A 16,546-nucleotide genomic window follows, 5' to 3' on the forward strand; every position below is an offset into this window, starting at 1 on the left:
TGCGTTTAGTTATTTTATGTGAAGCGCTTTGGTCAGCTGAGGTTGTTTTTAAATGTGCTATATAATTAAACTTGAATTGAATTGAATTAGTCCACAGGTACTGCCCAGTTTAGCAGCTTTATTTAAAATGTGGTTGTGGGTCTTTAGCCCCACTTTAAATGCTTATGACCCTCACCTTTTTTCAAATTTAAATGTAGTTGGCACCATGTCTACGCTGTTGCCATGTGAACATTTTAAAGTGAAAAAATCTTTGTGTCCGTGGTGCCTCCTAAGTCCTCCAATTATAGCCTCAAGTCTGACTTTTAAATCCACACACTAGTATACATAAAAGTGACATTTTGAAGCTTCTGACCACGTTCTATCTTCAGGTACTTAATGCTGTGTATAAGTCTGCATATTTAACCTGTTCCCCCTCCAAACACCTTCATGTTTCTTACAAGCCCTTCTCCGAAAAGAATAGTAAGTGACATTAAACTGACTTTGTTAATTGGCACAGCGACAGTAGCATTAGCAGACTTGATAACTGGTTTCAAATTATAAGGAGGATGTATGGTGTCAAGTTGCCCAAAAGGATAACAAAAAAAAGAAAAAAACACATTTACATTAGTAATTTTATTTTTATGAATAATCAATCTGCATTTTAGAGCACATGAAGAGGTCCACACACAGCGGTTTGATTTTGATTATAGACGGCACACATCACTACATAAATCATTAGCAAGAGTCAAAGCAACAAAAATCAAGTGTAGTAGCATGAGAGACACAGGGACATTTAGGTCTCAAAGAGGATATTTTGTTGGATAAACTGAAACCTTCTTCTAAAAAAAAAACCCTCTAAAAGATTAAATTATTTTTTCCCCCTTCATTTCATCTAATAGATCACCATAAACTTTCTCAGAATGTTTGATTTGAGCTGGTCAAATTCTAAAGGTGCACTATGTAGCTTTTCTGATGGAGTGTCCACCACTTTCCTTTCTCCATGGAGATGTTTATGTCTGTGGAGAAAAGGAGGTGACGTGATCAGTTCAAGTTACAGGTCATGTCTGTGAAGAGGTGAGCCTGGTCACAGTGAGAATGCATCAAGAGATTTGAAAAGACCTGTAACTGAATAAATGCAGACCCTCTATTAGAAAAGTTACATAGTTTCCATGGAGGCAAGCAGGTGGATGCTCCACAAGGAAAGTTACATAGTGCGCCTTTAATAATCATTACGTCCCTACCAAACATTAAACATTTGATTGCAATGTGATCCCTGTTTATGTGTGTGGAGTGGGTTTGTACTCATTGCAGCGTGACCCAGTCAGATGCTGGTCGCAAGTTAGCGTGTAGTGCACCTCTACCCCTCCCTTCCTGCTGTTGCAGACGATGGGGCGGGTGCCCTGGGTGAGAGGGTGTAGACAGGAAATCAGGCGGTCGTCAGGTCCTAGGTCCTCATCCCACAACTCGATCTTCATGTCCGCGTGAGTGTCCACCTGCACAACACAAGCTTCTGTTAAGACAGACTGTGCAACGCTGCACACGATCAGTCGTGGATATGACAAAAGTTTATCTGAGTGAATATCAGTCTCCAGATTCTGTGTGGTAACCTCTCCGTAATTGTGCAGGTTGGATGAGCGTTGCCAACTGTTCCGTAAAATATAAAATTGTTCCGTAATTAGAAAGCCAAACCGTGTCCGTATTCAAGTGACACGGAACAAGATTTTGAAGTCTAAAAGAATGACATGATCACATTTTTTAGACAGCAAAAACTGTCTATGGTGCCTATAAATGCCAGTTGTTTTATATTTTTGTGTTTGAAAAGTAGGATTCTCTTAAGAGGGCACATTATAAATATATCCAGGAGAACTGGTTGAGACAGACAAGTCAGACTCAGGTCCATGGGCCAAATTGGCCCTCGATATAAATATATTTAGCCCGGAAGATCATATCAAATATGTATTAGAGCTGGCCCGCCGGCAGCTGCACCAGTATAGCGCATGCACTTCTAATAGTACGAATCCCAGAATGCTTTTCAAAGGTGTTGGTGCCGGCCCCCCACCACTTCTGTTGACACTCATTAGCATCTGCTACCTGTCGCCTCACTCAAATTCAATCCACCCATTCTGAAAAACATGCAGATATTTTGTTTGGTCCACTACTTAGTCACAGTTTGTAATTTTGGCCCTTTGTGAATTTGAGTTTGACACCCCTGGGTTGAGGGGAAAACGAGCTACAGGATTACCAAAATATGTCAATAAACAACAAAATATTTACAAAATTTTTACAAGAACATTATTTTACCTAATGATGTTTCATTTTATAACTATGCCAACTCAAATTTCTATTTAATTGTAATATATTAAGCTGCCTCTATACATGAAGACCTTTGATATTACAATATCCCAATGTTACAGATAGGGTTTCCTCCCTAGTACATATACATAAGTGTAGAGATACTCACCATGCCCAGATCGTAGCGTTCATTCCATGCTGGGTTATTGGACTTGATGACTCGAGTCTGGCGGTAGTGCGGTCCATACCACATCTTGACATAACTAGTTCAAGAGAAAGGAGCATGAACTAACAGTGTTTGTTATGAGCTCTTTGAGTTTGTCTTACCTGTCAGTTTTACCAATGAAGTCTCCTTTAAGTCCCCAGGCCCGGACTATAGTCACTGTGAGCAGACCACTCCACGCCCTTTTGGGACAACAGTTCACTCCACACGGTTCCTCGTCTTTTTTACTGATGCCGTTTTCCTTTAAACAGAAGTCAATATAGATTTTTTTTTTAATTTTGTTGATGAATATATCTCTTTCAGGGTGTGTGCTGTAAAAATGTTTGTTACTTTATGTTTAAGAAAGTTTCAGAGCATACAAAAGAAGAGCAAACACTGAGCAAGGTTACATGTACATTCAGCAGATCAATATTTCTCTCTCTCTGTTGTAAGCGGAGGTTGAAAGTCATGATTTCCATTGTTCTGATTTGTCTGATAATTTGTATCTAAAGACCAATTGGGGGCACATCCTTTTTCAGGCTGCAATTTGTAATTGCCTTTTCTTCAACAAGTGTGATCTTAAATGGATTTACATCAGATTTACTTAGACCTTCTGGGGGTATACTAAGAAATAAAGTGAAAAAAGAAAGACCAAATCGAGTGTGTTTGAAGGTCTTTCATAAAGCCTGTTTGGTCTCTATGAAAAACGACATGGTCTCTTCCAATCTCCTGGCCAGAGTTGGTGCAAAAAGCTTATAATCAATGTTAAGAATACTAATATACTGAGCAGCAGTATCCCATAGTATGGTCTCCATGCATGCCTCTTACTCTTTGTTGTATCTAACTTCATCAGTAAATTAAAATATCCTGTGCACATCAAATGTATATATGATATATAGATACATTTGTAACACTGAAATGTTTTCCAATATCTTTTCTGCATCTGTTACATGTAATCTTGTGCCCTCAAACAAACCAAAACCGCAAGGAATTAGATAACATTTGTACTACATGGCCTGAAAAAGTATAAAAGACATAACTAAGACCATTTTGTTTCTATCACAACTCCTACCTTCAGGTAGTCTACAATGGCGGCGTTCACATGTGGTCTCTTCTTTAAGTCTGGCACCAGGTCGGACATGAGTCGGAGCGAGTACTCCATTATGTCGGGGTGGTCTTTGAGCGACTGTAGCCACGCGTTGTACCTCTGCGAGTTGTTGAAGAGCAGGGAGAAGTCTCCGTCCCAGCCCGTGCCCCCCACCACCTCTGTGTGGTGCAGGTGCAGGCCCGTGCTGAACGAGGTGGCCACATCCTTGTTCTGGAACAGGTTCTGGCAGCTCTTGTACTCTGCAGTCCCAATTGCATTGTGCTTGCCCAGGCCCAGGCTCAGGTTTATGCCCAGAGAGAGACAGCTATGTGCCTGTGCAGACCAGAGTGAGGTTTACTGTTATGGTAATATGCTTTAATCATGCCTAACAGGACAGCACAATAAGGAACTGCGCCCTCTGCTGGCAGTGGTGTCAAACATGTTACAGATAGTGTTTATATTTCATTAGCATTGTCAATTTGCTTTTCCAGAGTTAATGTGACATATTATGCATGGTTGACATCTAAAGAACTTGTACTTAAGGATGTTGGTTCATTAAGCCCTCGTAATGGAAATTAATTGTTTGCTATTGACCCATCAGCCACTGACGTGAACGATGTCTGTGCTTTTTTCCTCATCTGGATATGACAGAAGTTTGATTCGCTTCTTCCACTGCTGTGTTTATAGTGCCTCACATCTCAAGATGGTGTGAGCCCAGTTAGGTCAGGACTAACTGAGATGGAGGGTTTTACCAAATGATGCATGTTTTGCATATTAGGGGAGGAAACACACCCAAACAGGAGAGAAACTCTGCACAGAAAATGCTGGGCAGTTCAGAAGTCGAACCCAGAACTTTCTAGTAAAATATGTTCTGTAGCCATTTAGCCAGTGCACTGTAGCTGCAGTTTTCAAAGTCAGTGGAATTGTTTCTTTTTTAAGTCGTTTTTAATCAATATTTTTATAGGTCAAAATGAAAAAATTATAACATAATGATCTATGGGTGTTGTAGATTATAACTACAGCAGACAAAGCATAATATGTCTTCTTGAAAGTTAAAGTGCCCTGTCGTCTGAGCTCTCCACTGCACTCACACGGTGATGAATGGGAATCATGATTGGTTCATGGTTCATGATTTGTCTAAGGCTTTAATTTGTTAACGTTTGAGTGTAGAGATGTATCGACATCAACTCGTGAGCTTCAGAATTGTAATCGAATTGAAACATGAAACACCCATAGGTTTCCACCCCTAATTGCTCTGATACTTTAACAGAATGTAAAAGTACCTCAGAAGAGGAAAAGCCGTTGAGGGAGGACAAACAGGTTCGCACAGCCGTCACACGTCGGAATCGTCCACCCAAATATGCCTGTAAAAATAAAGACTATGAAGTATGACCATGACCAATGAAACTGTGAGAAGCACATCTTCAACATTGTTATGGTAATAGTTCTATGTAGGCAATTGGAATAAAAACTCCCAGTTCTCTGTTTTTAATCCAAATGACTGTAGCTGATCTGGAAGAGAGAGTGTGGACCTTTAGACCACTGGCCTGCTCCTACCCCATGCAGCTTAACCTTCAGAACCGACCTTCTGAAGGCATCAGCACAACAGCACGGGCCCACTTCAACTAGAAACATCCTGCCCCCTCTTGTATGCCCCTAACAAATCCTACAACTATTAACAGGAAATATGAGAGAACAAGTGCCACATTGTGCTTAAATGTTTCAGTAGAGAGCAGTTCACAATCACGCCTCTGGGCAGGAAAAATGTAGTGACCTGTTGGATGTAGTGTGTGCCATAGGTGCTGATAAGGCGTCTGTACTGGGCCTTGGTGAAGGAGTTGAATGAGGAGGGCAGCAGGGACACGTCCTTTCGAAACTCAGAGCTCAGAGGAGGAGTACTGGACACCCGGTATCTGCACACACACATACAAGGAGGGTTTTCATGCTTTTTGGGCACATTACATTGACTTAGATGTAGGTGGGGCCTAGAGGGGGTATCCTACCTGTAGTGCGTACAAGAGGAGCAGTGGATACTAAAAGTAAACTTATCTTCTTTAGCTCTTGTTGATACAAAGTTGTATGCATCAGAGCGTGTCCCTCCCACCTCCAAGTCTCCATAGTCTTCCTGCTTCAGCCCCACCTGTCACAGAGGAGAGCGGTCATGTCAAAGACCATTTTCAGTCTATATGACTCTGAGTCTCACATCTTACCTTCCAGTCACTGCTGTCTTGGTAAGTCATGGTACTGACCACTTTACTGCACACAGATCAAAAAGTTAAATGAACACAGTTACAGAGTTGCCCCTTGGCTCAGCCTCTGGGTACTCCTCCTGACTTTAGGGTTACTGATGGGTTACCTCTCTCATGGTTCGGCTTACTAGTGGGTTACCTCTCTTGAGATTAGAGTTACTGGCGGCTTACCTCTCTCAGGGTTAGAGTTAGTGCTTGGGTAAATTTACATTAGAATTACACTTGTCTTACCTGACTGAAGACTCCATAGTCTGCTTGATAGAGGATTGGCACTGAGTAATAGCTCGGAAATCTACTGCAGCGAGTGGCAGCTGTAAATGAGGAGAACATTTTTAACATCTAAGTGACCTTGGTGAGGGAAGTCTGGGTGTCCCTGCTTAGACTGCTGACCCAGCGACCTGACCCCGGATAAAACAGAAGAAGATGGATGGGGCCCCCTTGTGGATGTGGGGTCCTCTGAATTTGGTCAGTTGTTTATAGAAACGTGTGATTGTATGATAGCGCTGTCGTCCTTTTAGACGGCCAATGGTCATAGTCAACTGAAATGTTTAGTTATGTGATTACAAGTATATATGGACTACAGCAGAAAGGAGAAAACATGGAGTAGTGGGTTAGCTGGAGTTTTGGGAGTGACTGCACAGTGTAATCTGCCTTTTCACTTTATGATGGTGTTTAATAGTTGTTGTTTTTTCTGCATACATATTTGTATTTGCACAATATCCTGATCATTTCATTGTCAGTGTATTGATGCATGGAGCATGTCATCAGTTTTCTTTAGTGTTCTTCAGCTCTAATGCCTGGTCGCCTGCTTTAAAACAGTAAAGGGGACTTTTCTTATAGACCTGTAGTACATTGTACTGTTGTCACAATACTAAAATTTCAAACTCTGTTTCGATACTAAGGCGTTGACTCAATACAGATTCCAATAGTCTTTCTTTAGACAACAGAATGTGATCTTCAACATTAAATCATAGTGCGTTCTTTTATATTACCATGTGACCTTATATCTGTGTAAAGTGCCCTCAGTCGTCCAGGCAAGTTCCATACTGGCCCATGGGTATATTCTAGTCCATGTGGTCTTATACTTATTCTGATCCAGCTCAAGATCATTCTAATGCTGTTCAGGAAACATTTCCATCCTGTGACAGACTTTTATAGTATCATTACTTGTCAATATTATCACTGTCTAGTTTTAGTATTGATTAGTACCTGATTTTTGATACTTTTAAAAAACATAATTTACTGTACATTAGTGACTAGTCCTTCAACCTTGCTATAGTGAGTTATTCACCATTTTAGCTATTTTTTTTATTTGGTCTATAGAATGTTATGGTTTCATATCTGAAACTCTATTTGTTTAATGAGTTGTGGTTGCTTCTCTCACCTTCTGCAGTTGGTTTCCGTGGAGAGGGTTTTTGATCAGATTACAGGTGCCATTTGGGGCCATGTAGGTGGTGATGTCGACCAGGTAAGCCCCTTTCCTCTTCAGGGTGACGATGTCGTAGCCCTCGCCCATCAGATTGTGTCCCGGGACAAAGGGAGCATTCTTGCACACTTCACCTCTGCTGATGTCGTTAGAGCCGTGAGCCAGAGACAGGAGCCCCGCAAGGAGGGAGAGAGCCAGGGGGACATACGCCATGGCCTGGGATGCACACACACACATCTACAGAAAAGTTTTTTGTATGTGTACAAATGTGTGTTCTCTTGCAGCCTCCTGGTGCATGCACTCACCTGTGGTCCTGTGGAGCAGGCTGCTGGACAGAGGGTTAGGAGCCACAGGGTTAGGAGCCACAGGGTTAGGAGCCACAGGGTTAGGAGCCAGAGGTACTGCAGGAGAGCAGTAACAGTGTTTTTATACCAGAGGACAGGACATCAAAAATTCAAGGAGGAAGTACTTCTCGGAAAAAATATTTGAAAAAAATTTGAAATTCAATTTTAAACTGGAGAGACCAGTTTCAGTGTGAACAGACCTTCCAGAAAAAGGGTGGAGGTGGGTGTATGGTTTTTAGAGATCATTTAGTTAATCACAGGTTGTCATTTGGGGTGTTTTCATCTTTTGAAAATCTTTCTTTTAAAATGGAGTTAAACGATCTCCCTCCATACTCCATACTGATGGAGAGGTTTGTATATGACTGAGATGCTTTCAGTCATATGCACAAACTTTGATGGTTTAGTCAGGGGATTTTACAGGTGATTTTGATGTATATGTGGATAATGTGTTTGAGAGAAATGCTAAAGAGGTCAGCTGTCCTTGAAACATTAGGTCAGACTCAGCATCGTTAAAGATGAGTAGAAAGGAGGAATGATGAGACTATCAGGGCACAGAAAAGGGACTGCTGAGCGGGAATGGCCAAATGGCCGGGAAAGTCAAAGCTCCATGTTCGTTATGAGATTTACAGAGAAAAGGTATACATGTACAACCACAGTTTATGTAGAACAAGCACTTCCCAAGAGCTTTCAAAAGCTCTTGGGAAGTGTGGTGAGTAGTCTTGATGTCACAATACTGAACAATTATCAACCCACATCAAATCTGCTGTTTTAACCATGGAAAAGTTATTAACCAACAGCTTATTAATTTTCTCCAAATGCACATTTCCTTTGATGTTTTCCAGTCAGGTTTTAGACCCCACCACAGCACTGAGACTGCTCTTATCAGGGTGACAAATGACATCCACCTGAACACTGATGCAGGCAAAGTCTCAGTCTTGATCCTGTTAGACCTGAGTGCTGCTTTTGACACTGTGGATCATGGGATCCTCTTACAGAGACTAGAGGACTGGGTGGGCATCTCTGGTACAATACTAAACTGGTAAAAAATCTTGTCTAGAAGAGTACTTTGTTGAAACTTGAAAATGTGTCTCAGATAAAATGTCCCTGACCCTTGTTGGTCAATCTGTATATCTGCCATTAGGCCATTTAACACACAGCAATAATGTGTCTCACCACAGTGATGCAGATGACACTCAGATCTATGTCTCACTGCAGCAGGTGACTATGGACCAGTGGATTCACTCTGCCACTGCATCCAACAGATCAGTGTGTGGATGCAAAACAACTTTCTCCAGCTAAACTCAGACAAGACAGAAGTCATAGTCTTTGTCCCACAGAAACAAAGAGAATGTGTCAGCAGTCACCTCCAGTCTCTCGAAAATCTTCAAATCAGGCCAGAAATCTAATTGTAATAATGGACTCAGACTTGAACTTTAACAGCCACATCAAATCACATCTGGAGCTTTTGCGATCTAAAAAATATTGCAAAAATCAAAGGTATACTGTCAAAACCAGACTTAGAGAGACTTATCCATGCATTTGTCTCCAGTAGGTTAGACTACTGTAACGTCCTGCTCACTGGCATCTTCAAACGAGCCTTAAGACAACTGCAGTACATCCAGAACGCTGCTACTCGGGTCCTGACTAGAACCAGGAAGTACGAGCACATAAGTCCTGTGCTCAGGTCCCTGCACAAAAGGCAAATTTTATTTTATTTCCTTGGTTTCTTGATTTAGTCAGTTAAATTTTTATTGTATTGTATTATTAGTATTGTTTGACTAGTAAAGGAAAGCATAGTTTTAATTTAACTAAACATCTTGATTCTAGATGTAAAATATAACACTACAAAACAAAGTTAACAGGTTGGAGAGGAGTTTCACTTGTTTTGGTTTTATTAAAATAATAAGAGTGACCAGTGCTATACAAAATGATCTCCAGCCTCCAGCTGAGCCCTGGTACAAGCGTCTTACCACAGCTTCAAAAAGACTTCAGGAGCCCTGTCGTCATCTCACATCCAAAAGACTTCAGGCCCGTCCTTCTCATCTCACTTCTAGGTCACATCATGCATCAGCTGACGTCTCACATCCTACTTGGGAATGTGCTGTTAACAGAGACAAACTGTCATTTGGATACATATAAGTAATTTCATGGTCCTTATGTCAATTTGTGCCTTAGATTTTATTTTGCAACTGATACGAGTACAATAGTTCAGTTTCCTCACTTGTACTTGTGCATGATTTAATGTGCGACACTTTGCTGTGCAGTATGTGTTTTTAGCATAAGGACTGGGAGCAGTTTGCAGGTCTTTCAGAATGGAAAGTCCTGATGGATGTACAAATGAGAGTTACACTGTATTGGATATTGTTCTGTATTGGATATTGTCTTATGTTCCCATGGAAACTGTCACTGATGGGTGGGTTGACGACATATGTTTGGGGATTTTGTAGTGATTGGAATGTTTATTGTTCATTTTGTGTGTCTGTGTGCCCATGGATTGTTGATAAATTATACATTTCCCCATAAGGAGACAACAAAGGCTAATCAGTCATTTTCAGGGCCCCTGTGCTCTCAGTGTAAATAGTGTGTGTGTTTGTGGAACAAAATGTGAGACAACAGGAAATTAACCCCTGCTGTAGTCCAGCTTCCAGCTTTTTACAATTATCACATTATATACAATGCAAATTTTAAGACATCTTAGGTTTTGACCTTATCCTCAGAAATGATTACAGGTCAATAATAATAATAATAATAATACATTTTATTTGTTAGGCGCCTTTCAAGGCTCTCAAGGTCGCCGTACACATATACACACATACACAATACAAATAAAACAATGTAAAATGATTAAAAATACATTTAAAAACAAATATAGATTAAAAGACAGTGCAGTTATGGTCAGAGTGGTCAGGATGAGAAGGCCTTTCTAAACAGATAAGTTTTGAGTTTAGATTTGAAGTGTGGGAGTGAGTGTGTGTTGCGGAGGTCATGGGGGAGGGAGTTCCAGAGCTGGGGAGCAGAGCAGCTGAAGGCTCTGCTCCCCATAGTGACAAGACGGGCAGGAGGGACAGTGAGGTGCAGGGAAGAGGAGGAGCGGAGGGAGCGGGCGGGTGTGGAGATGTGAATGAGGTCAGACAGGTATGGAGGGGTCAGGTTGTGGAGAGCTTTGTATATGAGGAGTATGATTTTGTAGTGTATGCGGTGCGTGATGGGGAGCCAGTGGAGCTGTTGCAGGACAGGTGTGATGTGGTGATGGGAGGGTGTGTGTGTGATAATGCGGGCAGCTGAGTTTTGGACCAGTTGGAGTTTATGGAGTCATTTCTGTGGGAGTCCGAACAAAAGAGAATTGCAATAATCAATACGAGAAGTGACCAGGCTATGGATGAGGATGGCGGTGGTGTGTGGGGTGAGTGAGGGACGGAGGCGGTGGATGTTTCTGATGTGGAAATAGGCGGACCGGGTGATGTTGTTGATATGGGAGGTGAAGGAAAGTGTGCTGTCGAGGATGACACCCAGACTCTTTACCTGAGGGGAGGGGGAGATAGAGGAGCCATCAATAGATATGGAAAAAGGATTTATTTTGCTAAGGGTGGATTTGGTGCTGACAAGTAAGAGTTCTGTTTTATTGCCGTTAAGTTTGAGGAAGTTTGAGGTGAACCAGGTTTGTATTTCTGTGAGGCAGTCTGTCAGGGAAGAGGGTGGAAGTGTAGAGTTGGGTTTACTGGAAATGTAGAGCTGGGTGTCATCCGCGTAACAGTGAAAGTGAATGTGGTGTTTTCTAAAGATGGAACCAAGGGGGAGAAGATAGATTAGAAAGAGCAGAGGACCAAGGACAGAACCCTGAGGAACACCTGATGTGACAGGGAAGGGGTGTGAGGTGAATGACTTGAGCTGAATAAACTGAGAGCGATCTGAGAGGTAGGAGTGGAACCAGGAGAGGGGAGTACCAGTCAAGTCCTTGTGCCCTCTGCTACCACCCTGTCTCCTTAGACATCTGAACCGATTTACTTAATTTTTTTCCATACAGATGAAACCAGCGCAAAGACGTCAAGAGGTTCACTTTTGTTCTCTACATCAATTTGCAGATTCATACAATGAATGGGCAAACAATAAACGAGTAAATAACAAAGCAAATAAGTACATGCTCCAAGGCCCCTAAAAGCCCTTAGAGGTGAAGGTGTGTTAGTGTGAGGGAGGGTTTTCAGGTAAGTGCTAACGCCTGTTACTGTAAGTGATGTGCTGCTTACGCCCAAATCCAATTATTCATAAATGTCAACACATTTTTAAAAAGTTGCACTATTGCTCCAGTCTGATCTCACTGATTTGCCTGGAATGTTCTATAGTATGGCATTAAATATTTATATCATGAATTTATGCAATTGCAGGTGTTGTGTCCCTTAGATTTCACTTGGAAAAACATGTATTCTTCCTGTGAGTGAGGTCACCTCTCCATAGATCTGACCTGTATTTAGCATCGATACTTGCTCAAATGAGTATCTTGTTTCTAAACTAGTTTTAGTATCTATTAGTACCTGATTTGATGCTTTTGGTAACCCTTATCTAAAGAGGATCAAATTGATGTTGTAGTGAAAAAAATATGTTAATATTTTATCTGTTTATAAGAAAAGTTGTAAAAAAAAAAAAAGTTTATTTGAAGGAAGAGTGTGAGTGACATTAGTTTAAAACAGTTTCAGGACACACGTGTTGCTCAATGGAAAAACATAGAAAGCTAATGCTTTACAAGCCAACAATAACAAGAAATGTACAATATTGTAGTCTTACTAGTTCAGTTGGTGCAGCCTTATTAACGTGTTAAATTATTGTCATTAAACTTTCACCTGTAACAGTGATGATAAATGATGTAATTAAACTGTGACAGGTGTGGCCTGATTACACTGACCACACCTGTCCTGGTTTAGTCCTGGTTTAGTCCTGGTTTAGTCCTGGTTTAGTCCTGGTTTAGTCCTAGTTTAGTCCTGGTTTGTCCTGGTTTGGTCCTGGTTTGGTCCTGGTTTGGTCTTGGTTTGGTCTTGATTTGGTCTTAGTTTGGTCCTGGTTTGGTCCTGGTTTGGTCCTGGTTTGGTCCTGGTTTGGTCCTGGTTTAGTCTTTGTTTTGTCCTTGTTTAGTCCTGGTTTAGTCCTGGTTTGGTCTTGGTTTGGTCTTAGTTTGGTCCCGGTTTAGTCCTGGTTTGGTCCTGGTTTAGTCCTGGTTTAGTCCTGGTTTAGTCCAGGTTCCATACTATATACTAGTCTGTCTGGTCTTATACTTGTTCTGATTCAGCTCAAGATCATTCTGAAAGCTGTTCAGCAATGTTTTTTTTTATGTCCTGTCAATGTGACTTCTTTAGTATCGATACTTGCTCAAATGAGTATCTTGTTTCTAAACTAGTTTTAGTATCTATTAGTACCTGATTTGATGCTTTTGGTAACCCTAATCTAAAGAGGATCAAATTGATGTTGTAGTGAAAAAAATATGTTAATATTTTATCTGTTTACAAGAAAAGTGGTAAAATATATATATATATATATATATATATATATATATATATATATATATATATATATATATATATATATATATATATATATATATATATATATATATATATATATATATATATATATATATATATATATATATATATATATATATATATATATATATATATATATATTTGAAGGAAGAGTGTGAGTGACATTAGTTTAAAACAGTTTCAGGACACACGTGTTGCTCAATGGAAAAACATAGAAAGCTAATGCTTTACACGCCAACAATAACAAGAAATGTACAATATTGTAGTCTTACTAGTTCAGTTGGTGCAGCCTTATTAACGTGTTAATTATGTCGTTAAACTTTCACCTGTAACAATGATGATAAATGATGTAATTAAACTGTGACAGGTGTGGCCTGATTACACTGACCACACCTGTCCTGGTTTAGTCCTGGTTTGGTCCTAGTTTAGTCCTGGTTTGGTCTTGTTTTGTCTCCAATATTACATTTTGTACATAGATGTAAATAGTGTGTGATTTTGTGAGATGATCTATTTATTTATTTTGTTTAACACTGACACTTTATTCTTATTGCACAAATGTTATTCTTATTTAAATGACTTTTATTTTTATTCTTAATTCTATCCTGTGGTTGTGGCATCAGTTAACTAAGAGAATTTCCCTTCGGGGATCAATAAAAGTGATTCTGATTCTGATTTTGGTTTTGGTTTAGTCCTGGTTTAGTCCTGGTTTAGTCCTGGTTTAGTCCAGGTTCCATACTATATACTAGTCTGTCTGGTCTTATACTTGTTCTGATTCAGCTCAAGATCATTCTGAAAGCTGTTCAGCAATGTTTTTTTTATGTCCTGTCAATGCGACTTCTTTAGTATCGATACTTGCTCAAATGAGTATCTTGTTTCTAAACTAGTTTTAGTATCTATTAGTACCTGATTTGATGCTTTTGGTAACCCTAATCTAAAGAGGATCAAATTGATGTTGTAGTGAAAAAAATATGTTAATATTTTATCTGTTTATAAGAAAAGTGGTAAAAAAATATATATATATTTGAAGGAAGAGTGTGAGTGACATTAGTTTAAAACAGTTTCAGGACACACGTGTTGCTCAATGGAAAAACATAGAAAGCTAATGCTTTACAAGCCAACAATAACAAGAAATGTACAATATTGTAGTCTTACTAGTTCAGTTGGTGCAGCCTTATTAACGTGTTAATTATGTCATTAAACTTTCATCTGTAACAGTGATGATAAATGATGTAATTAAACTGTGACATGTGTGGCCTGATTACACTGACCACACCTGTCCTGGTTTAGTCCTGGTTTAGTCCTGGTTTAGTCCTGGTTTGTCCTGGTTTGTCCTGGTTTGGCCCTGGTTTGGTCCTGGTTTGGTCTTGGTTTGGTCTTGATTTGGTCTTAGTTTGGTCCTGGTTTAGTCCTGGTTTGGTCCTGGATTGGTCCTGGTTTGGTCCTGGTTTGGTCCTTGTTTTGTCCTTGTTTAGTCCTGGTTTGGTCTTGGTTTGGTCTTAGTTTGGTCCTGGTTTAGTCCTGGTTTGGTACTGGTTTGGTCCTGGTTTAGTCTTGGTTTGGTCCTGGTTTAGTCCTGGTTTATTCCTGGTTTGATCTTGGTTTAGACCTGGTTTGGGCCTTGTTTAGTCCTGGTTTAGTCCTGGTTTAGTCCTTGTTTGGTCCTGGTTTAGTCCTGATTTAGTCCTGGTTTAGTCCTGGTTTGGTCTTGTTTTGGTCTTGGTTTAGTCCTGGTTTGGTCTTGGTTAGGTCCTGGTTTAGTCCTGGTTTAGTCATGGTTTGGTCCTGGTTTGGTCCTGGTTTTGTCCTGGTTTAGTCCTGGTTTGATCGCGATTTAGTCATGGTTTGGTCCTGGCTTAGTCCTGGCTTAGTCCTCATTTAGTCCTGGTTTTGTGTTGGTTTAGTCCTGGTTTAGTCCTGGTTGGGTCTTGGTTAGGTCCTGGTTTAGTTCTGGTTTGGTCCTGGTTTAGTCCTGATTTAGTCCTGGTTTGGTCCTGGTTTGGTCCTGATTTGGTCCTGGTTTAATCCTGGTTTGGTCCTGGTTTGGTCCTTTGTTTGGTCCTGGTTTGGTCCTGGTTTAGTCATGGTTTAGTCTTGGTTTAGTCATGGTTTAGTCTTGCTTTAGTCCTGGTTTAGTCCTGGTTTAGTCCTGGTTTGGTCTTATTTTGATCCTGGTTTAGTCCTGGTTTAGTCCTAGTTTAGTCCTGTTTTTTTTTCCTGGTTAAGTCCTGGTTTTGTCCTAGTTTAGTCCTGGTTTAGTCCTAGTTTGGTCCTGGTTTGGTCCTGGTTTAGTCCTGGTTTGGTCTTGGTTTGGCCCTGGTTTAGTCCTGGTTTGGTCCTGGTTTAGACCTGGTTTGGTCCTGGTTTAGACCTGGTTTAATCCTGGTTTGGGCCTGGTTTGGTCCTGGTTTGGTCCTGGTTTGGTCCTGGTTTAGTCCTGGTTTAGTCCTGGTTTGGTCTTGGTTTGGTCGTGGTTTAGTCCTGGTTTAGTCCTTGTTTGGTCCTTGTTTGGTCCTGGTTTAGTCCTGGTTTGGTCTTGTTTTGGTCCTGGTTTAGTCCTTGTTTGGTCCTGGTTTAGTCCTGGTTTAGTCCTGGTTTAGTCCTGGTTTAGTCCTGGTTTGGTCCTGGTTTAGTCCTGGTTTGGTCCTGCTTTAGTCCTGCTTTAGTCCTGGTTTAGTCCTGGTTTAGTTCTGATTTAGTCCTGCTTTAGTCCTGGTTTAGTCCTGGTTTGGTCTTGGTTTGGTCTTAGTTTGGTCCTGGTTTAGTCCTGGTTTGGTCCTGGTTTTGTCCTGGTTTAGTCCTGGTTTAATCCTGGTTTGGGCCTGGTTTAGTCCTGGTTTGGTCCTTGTTTGGTCCTGGTTTAGTCCTGGTTTAGTCCTGGTTTAGTCCTGGTTTAGTCCTTGTTTGGTCCTGGTTTAGTGCTGGTTTGGTCTTGGTTTGGTCGTGGTTTAGTCCTGGTTTATTCTTTTTTTGGTCCTTGTTTGGTCCTGGTTTAGTCCTGGTTTGGTCTTGTTTTGGTCCTGGTTTAGTCCTTGTTTGGTCCTGGCTTAGTCCTGGTTTGGTCCTGGTTTAGTCCTGGTTTAGCCCTGGTTTGGTCCTTGTTTGGTCCTGGTTTAGTCCTGGTTTAGTCCTGGTTTGGTCCTGGTTTAGTCCTGGTTTAGTCCTGGTTTGGTCCTTGTTTGGTCCTGGTTTAGTCCTGGTTTAGTCCTGGTTTGGTCCTGCTTTAGTCCTGCTTTAGTCCTGCTTTAGTCCTGGTTTAGTCCTGGTTTAGTTCTGGTTTAGTCCTGGTTTAGTCCTGGTTTAGTCCTTGTTTGGTCTTGGTTTGGTCTTAGTTTCGTCCTGGTTTAGTCCTGGTTTGGTCCTGGTTTAGTCCTGGTTTAGTCATGGTTTGGTCCTGGTTTGGTCCTGGTTTTGTCCTGGTTTAGTCCTGGTTTGGTCG

General features: G+C 40.9%; 1 protein-coding gene across 1 annotated transcript; it reads right to left on the reverse strand.

Annotated features, from left to right (window-relative positions):
- Positions 1 to 1,097: 1,097 nt before the first annotated feature.
- LOC117369860 (perforin-1-like) lies at positions 1,098 to 7,608 on the reverse strand. The gene is made up of 11 exons (XM_055221628.1): positions 7,541 to 7,608; positions 7,194 to 7,451; positions 6,041 to 6,120; positions 5,771 to 5,816; positions 5,564 to 5,700; positions 5,335 to 5,473; positions 4,844 to 4,924; positions 3,546 to 3,893; positions 2,599 to 2,735; positions 2,441 to 2,534; positions 1,098 to 1,472 (listed from the first exon to the last, which is right to left on the reverse strand). Exons 2-11 carry the CDS (start codon positions 7,446 to 7,448, stop codon positions 1,257 to 1,259), a joined length of 1,533 nt encoding a protein of 510 aa, XP_055077603.1. The 5' UTR covers positions 7,449 to 7,451; positions 7,541 to 7,608; the 3' UTR covers positions 1,098 to 1,256.
- Positions 7,609 to 16,546: the final 8,938 nt, after the last annotated feature.

Source organism: Periophthalmus magnuspinnatus, chromosome 1 (assembly GCF_009829125.3).
Source record: "Periophthalmus magnuspinnatus isolate fPerMag1 chromosome 1, fPerMag1.2.pri, whole genome shotgun sequence".
NCBI classification, from domain to species: domain Eukaryota; kingdom Metazoa; phylum Chordata; class Actinopteri; order Gobiiformes; family Gobiidae; genus Periophthalmus; species Periophthalmus magnuspinnatus.